This window comes from Lissotriton helveticus, chromosome 3_1 (genome assembly GCF_964261635.1).
Source record: "Lissotriton helveticus chromosome 3_1, aLisHel1.1, whole genome shotgun sequence".
NCBI lineage: Eukaryota > Metazoa > Chordata > Amphibia > Caudata > Salamandridae > Lissotriton > Lissotriton helveticus.
In genome coordinates, this window is record NC_136061.1 from 323,417,228 (window position 1) to 323,432,284 (window position 15,057).

General features: G+C 50.5%; 1 protein-coding gene across 1 annotated transcript in view; it reads right to left on the bottom strand.

Annotated features, from left to right (window-relative positions):
- LOC144822417 (multidrug and toxin extrusion protein 1-like) overlaps window positions 1-14,381 on the bottom strand; it is a 762,229-nt gene extending 747,848 nt beyond the window's left edge. The window contains exon 1 of the mRNA XM_078679904.1: window positions 14,182-14,381. Coding sequence (XP_078536030.1) covers window positions 14,182-14,352 — 171 coding nt within the window. The 5' untranslated portion in view covers window positions 14,353-14,381. The remainder of the gene's footprint in view (window positions 1-14,181) is intronic.
- Between the last annotated feature and the right edge of the window lie 676 nt (window positions 14,382-15,057).

Genomic DNA, 15,057 nt, shown 5'->3' on the forward strand with positions numbered 1-15,057 from the left:
ACCTTCCTGCCATGATGCATTTAACTTTCTGCTGATTTTGCATTGCAGGCTGTTTCTTCCTTGCGTGCTTGGTTGGTGTGGGTGCAGTACCACATGTGGCCGCTGGGTGGCCATGCAGCGCTTCAGTGCTCATCCCGTCAGTCTTTTCTGGAAGGTGCAGGCATATCCTCGGACTGGAGACTCCAGCTGATGCCAGCGCTCTTCCCATGGGCGTGGAAACCTTTCTCTCGTTGGCTTGCTGAGCCGCCCTCCGGGCGTTATGGAGGCAGGCATGGGAGCACTACGTGCGGTGAGCCGCCGGTGTCAGATAGGTGCACCTTCTTCTATCCTTCCTGTTTCAAGCATGTGTGGGCAGCCTGTTGGAGGGTTGCTGATAGGACGGGAGGTATGGGGGGTGGGGGCAGCTGTGTGGTGGTGTCACACAATGCTTTGCTGATGGCCTGCTACTGCGCTGTGGGCGGTCCGGGCTGTGATGTGCTGGGGCACAGAGACGCCGTGGACTTTCTTCACCGCTGGTGCGGCTGGGCACCAAACTATCACCACGCCGGGATGCAGGGCGACTAATCTCTGCCTGCGGCACCGCACCATCTTCACGTGTGCAGCAGCAGGGAGGCTGTGGATTGGAGCGCTCCCGCCCTACTAGGTCACAGCGCCATGCTGTCCTTGACCCATATACCGGGGCGTGCCATCGGTGGGTGCCGGTTGGAGTGCCGTCCATCATCTGAGCCTGGCGGCTTAGACGCAGGGCAGGGCCTTGAGCGCTGCCAGTTGGGGGTCACAGGACCGCACCACTGAGACAGGGCCGGTCCTAGAACTTCTGGGGCCCCGGGCGAAAGGGAAGATGTGAGGCCCCTCTAATTTGCATGTAAAATCCAGTCGCGGCTAGCATGACTCGCGGGTGGGAGGTCTCGCAGGGGTTATTTAAAAAATAAAATAAACTTACCTTCCCAGGTCTCGCGTCATCTCTGCTCCTGACCTGCTCTCTTTCTTTCCTGCCTCTGGCAGGAACAGGAAGCAGGCAGCCTCCCTGCCCAATGGCAGCATTGTGATTGGTTGGGAGGCCTACCAGACAGGCGCCTATGGGGAGGCCGTTTTCTCCTTGTAGGGTGCATTGGTGCCTACATGGAGAAAGGCCAGAGTGTGCATGACTGGTTAGGTCGGTCCCGGAGGGCCGGCTAAAACAGTCAGGGCCCTTAGCAGGGGGCAAGGCACTCCTCCCCTGCCCTAAAGCAGACCCACCTGCCCCCAACCAAACACTTCTGCTTTCTCGCAGTGTGAATAGCAGAAACATAAAATGGTAGTTTTTTCATTTTATATTTATGCTTCTCGCATTATATTTATGCTTCTCGCTCTGCGAGAAAGCAGTGGGGTGACACTCCTCCGCCCTAGTGGAGGAGTCGCCCTTGGTAACATCACAAGAAGTGGCATAACAGAAAGTTACACCGCAGGACTATTGATCCTATTTGGCATCTCTGAAGAGACCTAACATGGATAGCAGTAACATGGACAAAAAAATAAATATACAAATGAAATAAGTCCATATATTTTAAAACTGTATTAAATGGATTACATTTGTCACATTGGATGGAAAAGCTAGGTGCAGGTCTCACAAAGATGTATATTATTTACTCCTCGTTAACTGATTGTTTCCAGATGAGTGCATGATACAATTTCCAGTTCTGCCTCATAAAGGGGGGCAATCCTGTGAGGTAATGAGGGGCGATATCATTCAAAATATAAAATGACACAAGAGAAAACCTCACTCACCATGGATATAATTGCAAATTTCAAAAGGCTCCCTTATCTTTATGTGCCATTATTGTGCTAACTTAGGATGACATTAATACTTCGTAATTTGTTTTAGCATTAATCCTCTCTCTCACCAGTATTCCACACACACATGCTAAGAGACGTAGGACAATCTTTTTTGTGTGTAGGCTCTTTACTCGCCAGAATTATGTTAAGTGTAAAACACAACACATATAATAAAAAACATAAGGCCCAAGGGAGAGAATGACATTTGGACATCGCAGATCAGGATCATGGCTGCAAGGTGTAGGAGAGCAGGCCAGCCATCGTGCAAGCAAGGCAAATTATGACTCCCCACTACCCTCTGGTCACTGACGGAGCAGTAAAATACAGCCATAATTTGGGTGCATTGGACACATAACCCCACAAGACCATGATCCCATTGCACTTTCTACACTATTGATAGCTATGCCCTTCAGATGTCGCCTCTTGCCCTAAGCATGGGAGTCATGAATCTGTGCCTCCCAGCATTGGACGATGACAGTGAGGCCTAGGGGAGGGTGGGCTTTCACTGAGCTGCACAGCAGTACTGGATCATGGCTGTGCAGTGCAAGGGAGAAGGAACCAGTAACATAGTAATGTTGTCATGGACCGTGATGCAAGAAAGAGCCCTGGTGCCACTGCACCTGCTGCACTATTGTTAACTACACCCCCTGAGAGAGGATCCATGGGCCTCATAGCCATGTTCCAGTGCTGCTTATCTCATAGGAGGGTGCCTCCTCTTGTGATTGTCGAACCATGGCTGTGATGCCCATTGGAGGTAGGCCTCTCGCAGGCCTCACGGCTCTGTAAAATGGCTGTGAGGCCCATGAAAGAAGGCTGTAGCACACCAGTGGTGCCATGGTGCAAAGTGAAAGCTTCTCTCACCCTCGTCCACTGGCTGCACAGTACAGTAAAGCATAATATGGGAACATTGAGCTCTTAATATGCCCGATCCTGGTGCCATGCCTCCTGCTGCACTACCGATAGCTATTCCTCTGTTACACAGGGCCAGGGTCCAGCATTGTGAGAAAAATGTAATTGGACACAGGGGTGGGGGCCCACACAATGTGCGCCCCTCTCCTGTGACTCTCAGACATGGTGTAGCATTGAGAGGATTAGGATAGACCCAAAGGCCTATCAGCACTGAACTATGGCTATGAGGCCCAGGGGAGAGGGGCCCTCTGCAAGGCCTTTCAGTGCTACACCATGGCTTCAAGATGTGGACCCCCCACCATGAGCCCGAGCTGTAGGGCCCAGGGGAGGGTGGTTCCATCCACTTGCATGCACAAAGTTACAGGCCTAAACGCAAACTACAACAAATGGACAAAAAAAAGGCTTAGCACTGGGGAAAGGCCTAGCAGCAAAGGGAGTTAAGGACCTTGTACCCCCCAACAAATCACATTAGCCAGTGCTTGAACATGGTTGATGGAGTCCAAGCTATAGCCTAAGAATTAGTACTGGGAAAGCAGAGCTTAGGCTACAAACTTTTCGTAAAATCTTCCCTTTGTATACGTTTCAAATAGGCCAATTAAAAATGGGAATATACTCAAGGGCATAACTTGGGGTAGGCAACATTTTTATTTTATATATTTGCATTCGATGTTTAAAGTGTTTTTCTCTCCATAGATTTGTTAAAAAAAAAAACATTGTAAAACGTAGCCTAGGGCTTAAACTACTAGACACGGTACTCCTCAAATAGACATAATTTTTCACAATCAAGATTTTTCGTAACTACTAATTAAAAGGTAACTTTCTTTTCCCTCGAAGCTTTGGGGATGCCGCGTAACATTCATGCACAACTGAAATGAGGAGTAGTATGAACTCTCCACCAAAACACTTAACATTTTTAACTGACCTGACACACAGCCCCTGGACTGAGAGAGCTCTTTGGAACTCAGAGATTGAAAGATATTCGCATCTAAATTACGGAAGGTGCTCCTGACCCTGCATGGTGCATGCCCCCCTCGTGTGCTACAAGGCCGTCCTTTCTGCCACTGACCAGCATCTCTTTCACAGCCCATCAGCATCTGAAAGAGTGAGAGTTGCTTGTCTTTCTAAATCATTACAACTGTCAGGCCCCAAAATGTGTGTTAATTGGCCCAGGGGTGGGAAGTGGATGGCATCCCCAATCAGGGTCGGATTGGGATTGCAATTAGGCCGGGAAGTCCCTAAAAAGTGGCCCACATTTGCCGGTCGTGCTCTTTCAGAAATCATTTGATTAGTCTCATTGGACTCTTTTTTAGGTCGAGGACCTAAAGGCTGCGCCTGCGCAGTCTGGGGAGGAGATTTAATGTTTCTTAGTAGGGCTTTAGAACCCGCCTCCCTGGCCCGTCTCTCCTCCATTGGCTGGCTTCCATTGGAGGAGAGATGCGTCACTCCGATTTAGCCCCGTCTTTTTAGGATTTGGGGGTGTAAGTTTTGCTGTTCTTTAGACAGTGACATGGTCTGTCACTCAAAGCAGCAAAACAGCGAAACCACGCCCCCGATTCCGAAAAAATCAGAAGCTTGCGGCCGCCATTTTGTTTCACCGCAGTGAAGGTGAGCATCGAGCCTCTGCCTCTGCCCCTGTTTATGCCGTTTTTAGTGCTCCTGCACCCCTGTTTGAAGTCCGCTCCATCTGCCTCTGCCAGGGGCAGCCTGATGTGCTTTCGGTATCTGCAGCCAAATGTAGGCGCTGTGAAGAGTGGCAGCCATTTGAGGCCGAAGGCGCTGTGAAGAGTGCCAGGTGAGTGCCTGTTGCCTTCTGATTGTGCCCGTTCCCGTCCCCCCTCCCGCTGTCCGTGTCTCCTCTCCCACCCCCCTCCTGCTGTCTGTGTCTCCTCTCCCGCCCCCCCTCCCGCTGTCCGTGTCTCCTTTCCCGCCCCCCCTCCCGCTGTCCGTGTCTCCTTTTGTCTCATCAACATCGGACATCTCGTGTGCCAGGCAGGAGGCTGGCATCCAGCCTGTGGTGCCACAGCGTGGACTGTACCCCGGGCATCCCCACCCGCCATTCCAAGTCATTCATAACCCGAGTCGGTGGTGACTTGCTGTGCCTCGGGCAAAGTCCAGAGTTTAATTTGGTGCCTTATTCAACTCAAGCTAGAGGCCAGTGCTCCAACCCGCCCTACTCTTCCTCATCCTGTCCCAGGATCCCAGCACTGCCTCCCCCGGAAGCATCGGCGATCCGAAGTCTCTGTTGCAGGCAATGCAGACCCCAGCAGTGCCCACCACGCCAAGCAATGCAGACAGGTCCAAGCAGTTCTTTCTTTGCAAGCACTGCTGCCTTCACTGCAATCCCAGCAGATTCCATTACTAACTTAACTGTAAGCGCTGCCGTTCCAAACAGTGCCTTTACTGAAAGCAGTACAGGTCCCTACAGCGCATCCACTGTAAGTGCTGCAGACAGATCGCAGCGCTGCAGCCAGCGTTAACAACACAGAAAACAAGAGTTGTTCTGTAACAGCAGACATCCTTTGCGAGGGGTAGGTGTCCCTCGCAGGGTCAGAGCGATGAGCGGCCGACCCCTCCCTGCCAGTGCTCCCTGCTCATGCCCCTCGGGGCAAAAACACATAGATACGGACTCGAACATGCGCTCCAATGATGCCTGTTATTGGACTGCTGTCCTCTGCTCCACCAACTGATCAACGGTAGACTTGCCCGACTAAGCGCCCCCCTCAACCATGGCAGTGCAACTCGCCCGGGCCGAAAGCAGTTTTCTGGAGTCCCGCTCAGCATTATCGGCTGCTCCTGGGAGTTATGCCAGTTCGGCTGGGGGTGGTGGGAATGGAGATTTTATACATGCCCCGGGACGTGTGGGTAAATGTTCCAACTAACCTTGAAACAACTTGGGACCCACCTGGACGACGTACGGGACAAAGAGACAGGTGAGGACAGCGCTGCTTCCAGGCGCTGTGCACGTGTGCGCTACCTGTGTGGACGGCTCTTGAGCCCACAGTGCCTGCTCTGGGTGGCAGCTGCAATTGGGTGGTGGTAAAACTAACGGACACATGCTACCACCCAAGCACCGGGAATGGGCACGTTAAATGTGCCAGATGTGCAGGGAGCGGTGCGGAGTGGGAAATAAATAAACAGCCCTGCTCCGCGGGCGCACGCAGGGCAGCAACTTCACTTGGATCAAATTGATTTAAGGCCGACTTTACTGCTCGCACTGCACAATCCGGTTTTCCCATCTTGAGCACATGGAAATGTCATTTTCCTTCTGCGGGGAGAGGCTATTACATTGATTACCCAGACAGGCAGGCGTTTGACTGCACACTCTCCCAGATGCCTTTGTGGGTGGGGATGTGGGGAATTGTTTAGTGCGCAGGTTTAACGATTTCCCTCAAGGCTCATATGCTGCATTTTCTCTCGGTGTGCCTGAAAGGTGACAGATTGGGAACACTGGAATCTGAAGTGTTGTGCAGCAACATAAGCTCTCTGACTGCGCACTTAAAATCGGCACAGGCAAGTGAGCAGGGTCATGCTCCTACAATTATAGGCCTCTTAGTAAGGGCTGTTGCTAAACGATGACATGTTTTGTGCCATAGAGGTGTACCTCTCGGGAGGCATACAGGGACATGCAGGGAAAATTATTGCTCAGCACACTGGGCTGGTATTGTCATAACAGCATTTGGGCCTTTATCATAGCTTCAGAGTGAAAGGCATATATTAAGCATTTAGATGAAAATCATCTTCTTGATGAATAAGAAACTAAAAGTGCTGCATTTAAGTGGCTTCTGCGTGCGTGAGCTCCTCACCCCACTCCCCCCCTCGTTGCTTGTGTGCGTGAGCTCCTCAACCCCTCCCCCCTCGTTGCTTGTGTGTGCGTGAGCTCCTCCACCCTCCCCCCTTGTTGCTTTTGTGCATGAGCTCCTCACCCCCCTCCCCTCCTCGTTGCTTGTGTGCGTGAGCTCCTCACCCCCTCGCCCCCCTCGTTGCTTGTGTGCTTGAGCTCCTCACCCCCCTCGTGGCTTCTGCGTGCGTGAGCTCCTCACCCCCTCCCCCCTCGTTGCTTGTGTGCGTAAGCTCCTCACCGCCCTCCCCCCTCGTGGCTTCTGCGTGCGTGAGCTCCTCACCCCCCTCGTGGCTTCTGCGTGCGTGAGCTCCTCCACCCCCCCTCGTTGCTTGTGTGCGTGAGCTCCTCACCCCCCTCGTTGCTTGTGTGTGCGTGAGCTCCTCACCTCCCCCTCCTTGCCTTTCCCTTTTGATAAGGTGGTGTAATGATAGTTAGTGCTTGTGCTGCGTTACGACCCCTGGCTGTGCTTGCTCCCCTGCCCCCAGGCTGTGCTTGCTCCCCTGGCTGTGCTTGCTCCCCTGTCCCCTGGCTGTGCTTGCTCCCCTGCCCCCTGGCTGTGCTTGCTCCCATGCCCCCTGGCTGTGCTTGCTCCCCTGCCCCCTCGCTGTGCTTGCTTCCCTGCCCCCTCGCTGTGCTTCCTCGCCTGTGTATGTATGTGGCTCTATGTGTGTATGTGGCTCTGTGTGTGTATGTGGCTCTGGGTGTGTATGTGGCTCTGGGTGTGTATGTGGCTCTGGGTGTGTATGTGGCTCTGGGTGTGTATGTGGTTCTGGGTGTGTATGTGGCTCTGGGTGTGTGTGTGGCTCTGGGTGTGTGTGTGGCTCTGGGTGTGTGTGGGGCTCTGGGTGTGTGTGGGGCTCTGGGTGTGTGTGGGGCTCTGGGTGTGTGTGTGGGGCTCTGGGTGTGTGTGTGGGGCTCTGGGTGTGTGTGTGGGGCTCTGGGTGTGTGTGTGGGCTCTGGGTGTGTGGGCTCTGGGTGTGTGGGCTCTGTGTGTGGGGCTCTGTGTGTGGGGCTCTGTGTGTGTGGGGCTCTGTGTGTGTGGCTGTGTGTGTGTGTGTCTCTGTTGCTCTGTGTTGGTGTGTGGCTCTGTGTGTGTGTGTGTGTGTTTGTGTGGCTCTGTGTGGATAGCTTTTCTTGTAGGTGGCTCTTTGTGTGGGTGGCTCTGTCTGTGTGAGGGTAGCTCTGTGTAGGGGGCTCTATGTGAATGACTCTGTGTGAGTGGCTCTGTGTGGGTGGCTCTGTATGTGTGTGTGGGTGGCTTTGTGTGTGTGGCTCTGTGTGGATGTGAATGCAATAGGTCATGCATTTGCGAGCGATTAAGCTATTGGCATTGTAAATGACAATGCCATTTATTTAACGATTAAGCTATTGGCAATGTAAATGACAATGCCATTTATTTATGATTTAAAAAAAAAATGTCATGAGCAATGCCAATAGCTCTACCTTTAATGATGCCGAGACCATTGCATTGTAAATGCTTGTTTAGAGAAATGTTTGGTAACCTAAGCACTTTAAATCCTCTAGAATTAGTAAGATTGGTGAAAACTAGAAGCACTGCATTTAGACCATGCGGACTAGGTGAAATAAAATGGCACAAGGGCCACAATACCTGATTTGGCTAGGGTTGCCACCTGACATGACCTGCATTTTAATATCCTGGCCGGTGTGAAAATTAAGAAAAAGGCGGAAGTCTCTATTTTTTTTCTCTGATCAGTATGTAAACAGTCAACGTAAGTTGAAAGCACTTTAACATATGTTCCTAAGCTGCTTTACATAACTATGACCAATAGTTAAACTACAGAAAGACAGATAAGAAATGTTAAAAATAATATGGATATTTATATATAAATAGTGCTCTCTAATTATCATGCTCTGGACGTTGCAGAATCTTATAACATAAATAAGTTGCTGTTTTATTTTCTCTTTGCTTTGAACGCTTTGCAGCATTCTCTTCATAGACAGTTTCTGTTCCTACACTGTCTCACGCAAAAACCACAGTTAATTTTACTCAGAGGCAACAAACATGCAAAGTAAAGAACAAGCATTCCGACTTTTTGTTCACGTTTTATTTTTGTTAAAATACATAGTTGGAGAAAAGCAAAGGCCAGTGAGGATAATGCATGGAGTGCTATGTGCCAGGTGTATATGCAAATCTACATACGGTGCTATATGCATACCTCGACACATTGAGCACAAAACAAACTCAAGCAAACGCAAGGCAAGTGGAAACTATGGCTTGGGGATTAAACTCCTTGTTGTTGCACTGTGAGCCGATCAGACAGTTAGTGTGCATTAAAATAGCTGGAATTAAGTAAAAAAAAATGTATTTTTGCGATCGGTCCGTGATTTTTATAGTTTACATAAGGTGAACTCGGTGCTAGGGCATTGGGGTGATTTACATGGGCAACAGTTACACTGCACAAGATCAAAGGTATGTTTACTTTAATCTTTGGTGAGATTAAGTGATTTGCCCAGAATGACAGGATGTTGAGCTGATGCTGGGACTAGAACCTGCTCTCCGGCAGCTTAGGACACAACGCCACATCCTCTCTAGTTTAATAAAAGCCTAACAAAGGTTATCTCACTGAGAGGCCCATGTAAATACACCCACACCCTCCAGGAAGGCCTATCATATTTCACTCGTTCCCCAGCCCTCCATTTCCTCAGGGTGATGACCTTGCAGGGGAGGGGGGTCAAGAAAAAGGACACAGCTACTGCTGCTATTGTGGAGACTAAGGTGTCAATTGCCCATAGCCAAAAACCTGCTCCCTCAGTGCCGGGCCCTGGCATACTCCCACCTGCCCCCACCCACCATTGCCTGGCAGGGGAGCGGTCTGGGGCAAGACACTTCTTTGCGGCCCCAATGGGGGGCTGAGGGGAGAATGACACAACACTTAGAGCAACACCTGGCCACAATTAAGGCAGATTGCCACACTTAACACCTTCGCCCCGCACACCATAGCCAGAAGTGTGATGGCCTGGGAGGCAGGAATGAAGCTGAGGCCCTTTAACAACCAGCCCACATGTCACACCTTTAAGCCAATGCTCGACTGTTGCCTTCGCAATCCGACCCTGTCCCCAATTACAGGTCAAAGCTGCAAATGCAGACGGGCCTCGCACTACATGTGGGCTGCACGGCCCTGGGGAAAAGGGGCCCCCTCCCTGGGGGTTAACAGCCATTAACCAGTGCTGCGAGGCACAGGGGGGGGGGGCCTCTTCTGCTATTCTTACACATGCTTGCGAAGCCCAGAGGAGAGGCAGCCCTTCCCTGGGCCACGCAGTGCTCACCACAGGCGCGAGGCTGGTGGGGAAACACTTTTGCGAGGCCCCCTGTTGATTGGCTGAGCTCGAGGCCCTGGGCAGCCGCCCATGCTGCCCATGCCTAGCGCCGGCCTGCACTGAGAAGGCGGCCGCCTGGGCACAGCTGCGGGCCCATTCCCAGTGGGTATGACACTCCTCCGTGACTCGGGCAGTTGCTGGCAGCAGTCCCTGCGCTGTCCACTCTCAGTACAGACACGGCGGGTGGGACAGCCTGTGGATGCTTCGGTGCTTGCAGAGTTTGACTGACGTTATCTGTTGGGCAGTCCGGCACCGCGGCTGCAGCGTCAGCAGTGTGTGGGCGTCTCCGGGCACCTCCCTATAGTTCCCCGTGACGCGATCCAAGCACACAGTGTTTTCCTCCCTCTGCGGCAGGGCTACTGCTGGCGTGCTGGCAATGGGGCATGTTTGTGTCACTGTGCAGGTGACACCAATCCTCTTGGGGCCAGGAGGCATGCCTGGGTGGCACGAGGGGCACACTCCTCGTTTCCGTCACGGGTGGCGTGAAAGAGCGCACCAGGGGTTCCGCTTGCCAGGCTCCTCTCCTCCCCCATGCGAAATGATGAAAGGCAGGGCAGCAGGCATGCAGGATCATAGACCCACCTTGTCGCCTGTGTGGTGTCGGGCCTCAGGCCCACATGACGGCAAAAGATGTACACAGACACCAGACAAGGTAGTGTAGTAACTGGCCCCAAGTACGTGCACCCAGGCCCTTTTATTGGCGGGGCCACATCACTCGTGACACCCGTGATAGATGGGTGTGGGGGTGCAGTTTGTCCAGCCCTCAAGGGAGTGGCTGAGGGTACAGCTTCCTGCGGAACACTAGAACGTGTCCCACATAGAAGGAGGAAATCACCTCCGGCAAAGGTTATAACACACAAACTGCTGCCATGTGCCGGCGCATGCACCCTTGCACCATGGTGCAAGGATGCCTGCATCGTGGGGAGATTGCTTTTGTTCAGGAAGGGTTCCCTTCCAGTACATAAACAATAATTGAAACAATTACGTTTTTCAACTTCTATGTGTGCTAATGCAGCACGCATAGAAGTTGAAAAATGGCATTTCAGATTGTTTTTGCGCAGGAAGGGAACACTTCCTGAGCTAAAACCATCTTCACACGAAACACCCTTGCACCATGGTGCAAGGGTGCCTGCGCCGGCACATGGCAGCAGTTTGTGCGCAAGCGCAGGGGGAAGCACAGAAATGCAACGTATTGTAGTAAATATGTTGCATCCCTGTGCGATGAAAGTGACTCAGTGCGGCATAGCCAAATGGCTTGCAGCACGCAGTGAGTCACTTTCTTGTAAATCTGCCTCTATATTTTTAGATCACCCTCAATAACTTTGTTAGTTCTTGATCATTCTAAAAGAAAGTTGATAAAAATATCCTGAGCTGTAGGGGACAAGTTTCTGCCAAGTTCTGTGTTGAGCAGTTTTGTCGAACAGTCTAAGTTGTCAGAAAATTGTAAACTCCTTTTACTAGGCAAATCTGAACTCCACTTTAGCTACAGTGACTATCCCAAACTCGGCGAAGCGCGCATTTCTCTGTAAACACCCCGGTAAATTGCAACATCAAAGCTGAATGGAAAGGAGGCGATTTGAGGCGTGTTCAGATGTCTTTGCACACAATGCTTTGCGCTGATGCTCACACTGACTATATACTCTGCTAATCGATACCCGAGGGAAAAGAGCCACATGTGTATAAATGTATCTGCATTCACATAGTTAAATAGTGAAGCCACAATTAGAACTGCGGTCTTACTGTTTCAGAGTAAGCAATTTACCTCCGGCTCACTCTACCAAGGCCATTTACTCTTAGAATGGTTTTCCTTTGTACAATTATTTTCCTTCATAAAACAATCTGAATTAGGCTACGCTCTATGAAGCTTGAAAACAAAGCAAACTTGCAAATCAGGCCCCTGCTCAGTACTTCATTTGAGCCGGTGGTTTCCAGTCCTGGCATTGACACTTATTTGGTTTCTGGTGATCGGCACTGGCACTTAATAGTCATCACAGTACTTATGACACTGAGCCACATGGTGGCGCTGCTCATCTAATTCAGCGATGAGCAGAACAACGGTTGTTTATGAATACAATATACATTACAAAATACTAATACCTACCTCCCCAACCCTTCCTTTAGCTTTGGGGACCTGGAATAATCTGAACTGTCGCACTTGAAGGCGAGAGAGATGGTTAATTTTTGTTTTGGTATCGCCATTGGTAGTGATGACGGGGCAATGATTGGCGCAAGCTGCAGTGGCCTCCTGGCCTGGGCCCTGCCACCTATTTTTTTTGCAAATCAATCAGTGCCCTTCCCTCAGTGAGGGTGAGAGATATTCAACTGAAAGCGATAGAATTCACAACGACAGATAGTTTGTGGGATGTGTTACATACAAGGGGGCAGATTTATGTTAACTGGCGCATCCCCAGGGATGCGCCAGTTAATGTGCGCCACAGTGCGCCAAAGCTCCGCCACCCATGGTGCGCCGCATTTACAATGCAGCGCACCATGGGGCAAAAACGGCACAGATGCGTGACGCATCTGTGTCGTTAAGGTGGCGCATTGCTGGAGTTGCGTCGCAAGCGCGAAGCAGCTCCAGCAAGGCTCGGGGGTGCCCCATCTTAACAATGCTGCGTCAAGACCTACGCCTGCTTCAAGCAGGCGCAGGCTTTTGACACAGCATTGGCCAGAAAGTGACTGAGTGAAATCTTATAGATTTCAATCTTATAGATTTCACTCAGCCACTTTTAGGAGGCGTTCCTGCGCAGGAACGCCCCCCCCCTGCGCAGGAACGCCTCCTGATGGCGCAGGGCTTTACAACGTGATGCATCTCCTAGATGCGTCACGTTGTAAATAGGGCGCATTGTTTGCGCCGCCGTTGCGTCAAATAAAGGGACGCAATTGCGGCGCAAAGAGGCGCAAGGGCCTCATAAATCTACCCCAAGGTCTTTGAAGTTTGTGTTGCACATATAGGAATCATTTACAAGTTCAACTCTTCTTATTGAGCACTCTCCCATGTTGTAACATGGAAGCTGTCCGCCTTGCAGCAGGTGCCTACGATGCAATACAATACACACAACCCAGGGCCTGGATCAGGGCGGTCTTTTCTCCCAGCACCTTCTAGTATTGACAAAACATTGAGCGGAATTGATTCTGGCATGTAGGCACATGGAGAACCTTCAGTGATGCCACTGATTATGTCCGCAGTGATGTAACTTATATGTGATGTCTTTCTCTTTGTTGGCACTCGGCAGCCCCTAATACTCCAGTGCAGAAAGAGAGAAGGAATGCAGCATATCTTGGTAGAGTGGCGCAAACCTGCTCTCTCCAGTTGAGGCAGCACAGCAAGTTGTCTTGCTTCCTTGCGCTACGTCGAATGTTAGTAAATTTGTCCCCAGATGCATCCTTCACCTCCCTGTTGTAGGTTAGTCCATCATCGCTAGCACCATGGAGGAAAGTATAAAAGAAACCTTCAACTCAAAAGAATGGCTTGCCCTCTTTGATCAGCACGGTTCTCGGTTATCTATACATACTGCAAAGCATCCTGTCCTTCACTTGCCCAGTAGGCCAATGAGAAGTGCTGGGGACTGCCTTGAACTACTGTGCCAATTACTACAGTTCAATCACCCTCATATGTCAAAGCACCAAATCACCTACCTCCAAGGCTTTAATTCTAAGTTGTGAAGAATAAGTGAGGTCTGTAACACACGTGGTAAATACCATTAGCCCAAAGTGAGGTGTTTGCCATGTGTGGTAGAAATGTTCAATTTCAGGAATGAGATACAAAAAGTGTAATCGATATTTAGCACACTGATTTCCACAAGTTTGGCAATTTTGCCAGGCCTTTTCAGGGCACAACACTGGGGACTTCTGTGTCCACAGTAATTTGAATTTAACCTCCAGCTGATAATCAGGGCTCAAGTGGTCCAAATATCGAATGCAAATTAGCTACTAAAAGAGCTCAAGGATTCCATCTCTTTGGCCCAGTTACCCCACTCGCCTTCTGTATCTCATTCACATTCAAAACCCTACACAGCACCTACAAATGCAACTAGTCGGGCCCCAAATACATGAGCAGCACATAAAGCACCATGCCCCTGGGGGTTCTGTGAGCTTATCCAATCAAATCCTCGGATAAAATCCTCAAATAAGTTGCTTCTTAGAGAAAAGCAGGCCTTATACAGCCCAGGAACCACAAATATAAGGCACACTTTTTGCGCAGGGTTCTACGATGCCACTCATTCATTCATCCATTCTTTAACATGTGATATAAGATGGTTGGCACTCGTCCTTACCAGCGGCACGGCCAGGTTCATGAGGGATATGACTTTGTCCAGGGAGCCGACGGGGACGCACCATCGCAACCATCCTGCACAAGCCCTGCACCAGCACACGGGGTGCTCCAAAGGTGGCACTGGGCATATCTTTTTGATATCACAGTTTCCATCACTGGCCAAGCGGTCCATCGAGAAACTTCGGTCAAAAGATTCCGCATCTATCTCTCCCACTGAACATAAGCAAAAGCGACCATAAAAAACCACAGGAGCTTAATGCAAACGGATGTTTGCCAAGCCACACCCTGCCACTCCTCTCTAAAACATATTTTTGCATAACGACCTGCAGCAGAGTGTGGAATTGACGTGAATCACAAGATGACTGCGGAAGAGCACAGTCCTAGTCCACGTTGGTTACACGTATTTGCTCATTCTGAATGAATCCGTTGTTATATGAAACAGGGTAACCAGGTTCGCCTAAGGCATGCGTGCCCCTATTGTAGAACTAATATCCATCGGGGAAACTACTGGAAGTGCTGCTGGAGCAGGTGTGTTGCTGATCTTGGAGTGTCCTATTTCTCCCCCAGTGCTAGCTTTAGTGCAGTTTGACCCGTGTCTCCGCACCGGGCGAGGCAGCTCCAGGATGCTGCATTTTGAATTATAGTATGGGTTTAAGTACAACTGCTGCAGAGTTCCTTGTGCATCCAGAATTTTTTAGGTATTGGAAAAAATGTCAAGATAACTCGGGTGGTTAATGTACCCAATGAAAAGATCTACTTTTAGTCACAGGTTTGACATCACAAAGTAGTACGGAGGGTAAATGTGCCTTCTGCAAAGCACAAGTAACATGCCGATCACAGAATTGTTTTTTTATGTAGACAACTGTGCGGGGCATTG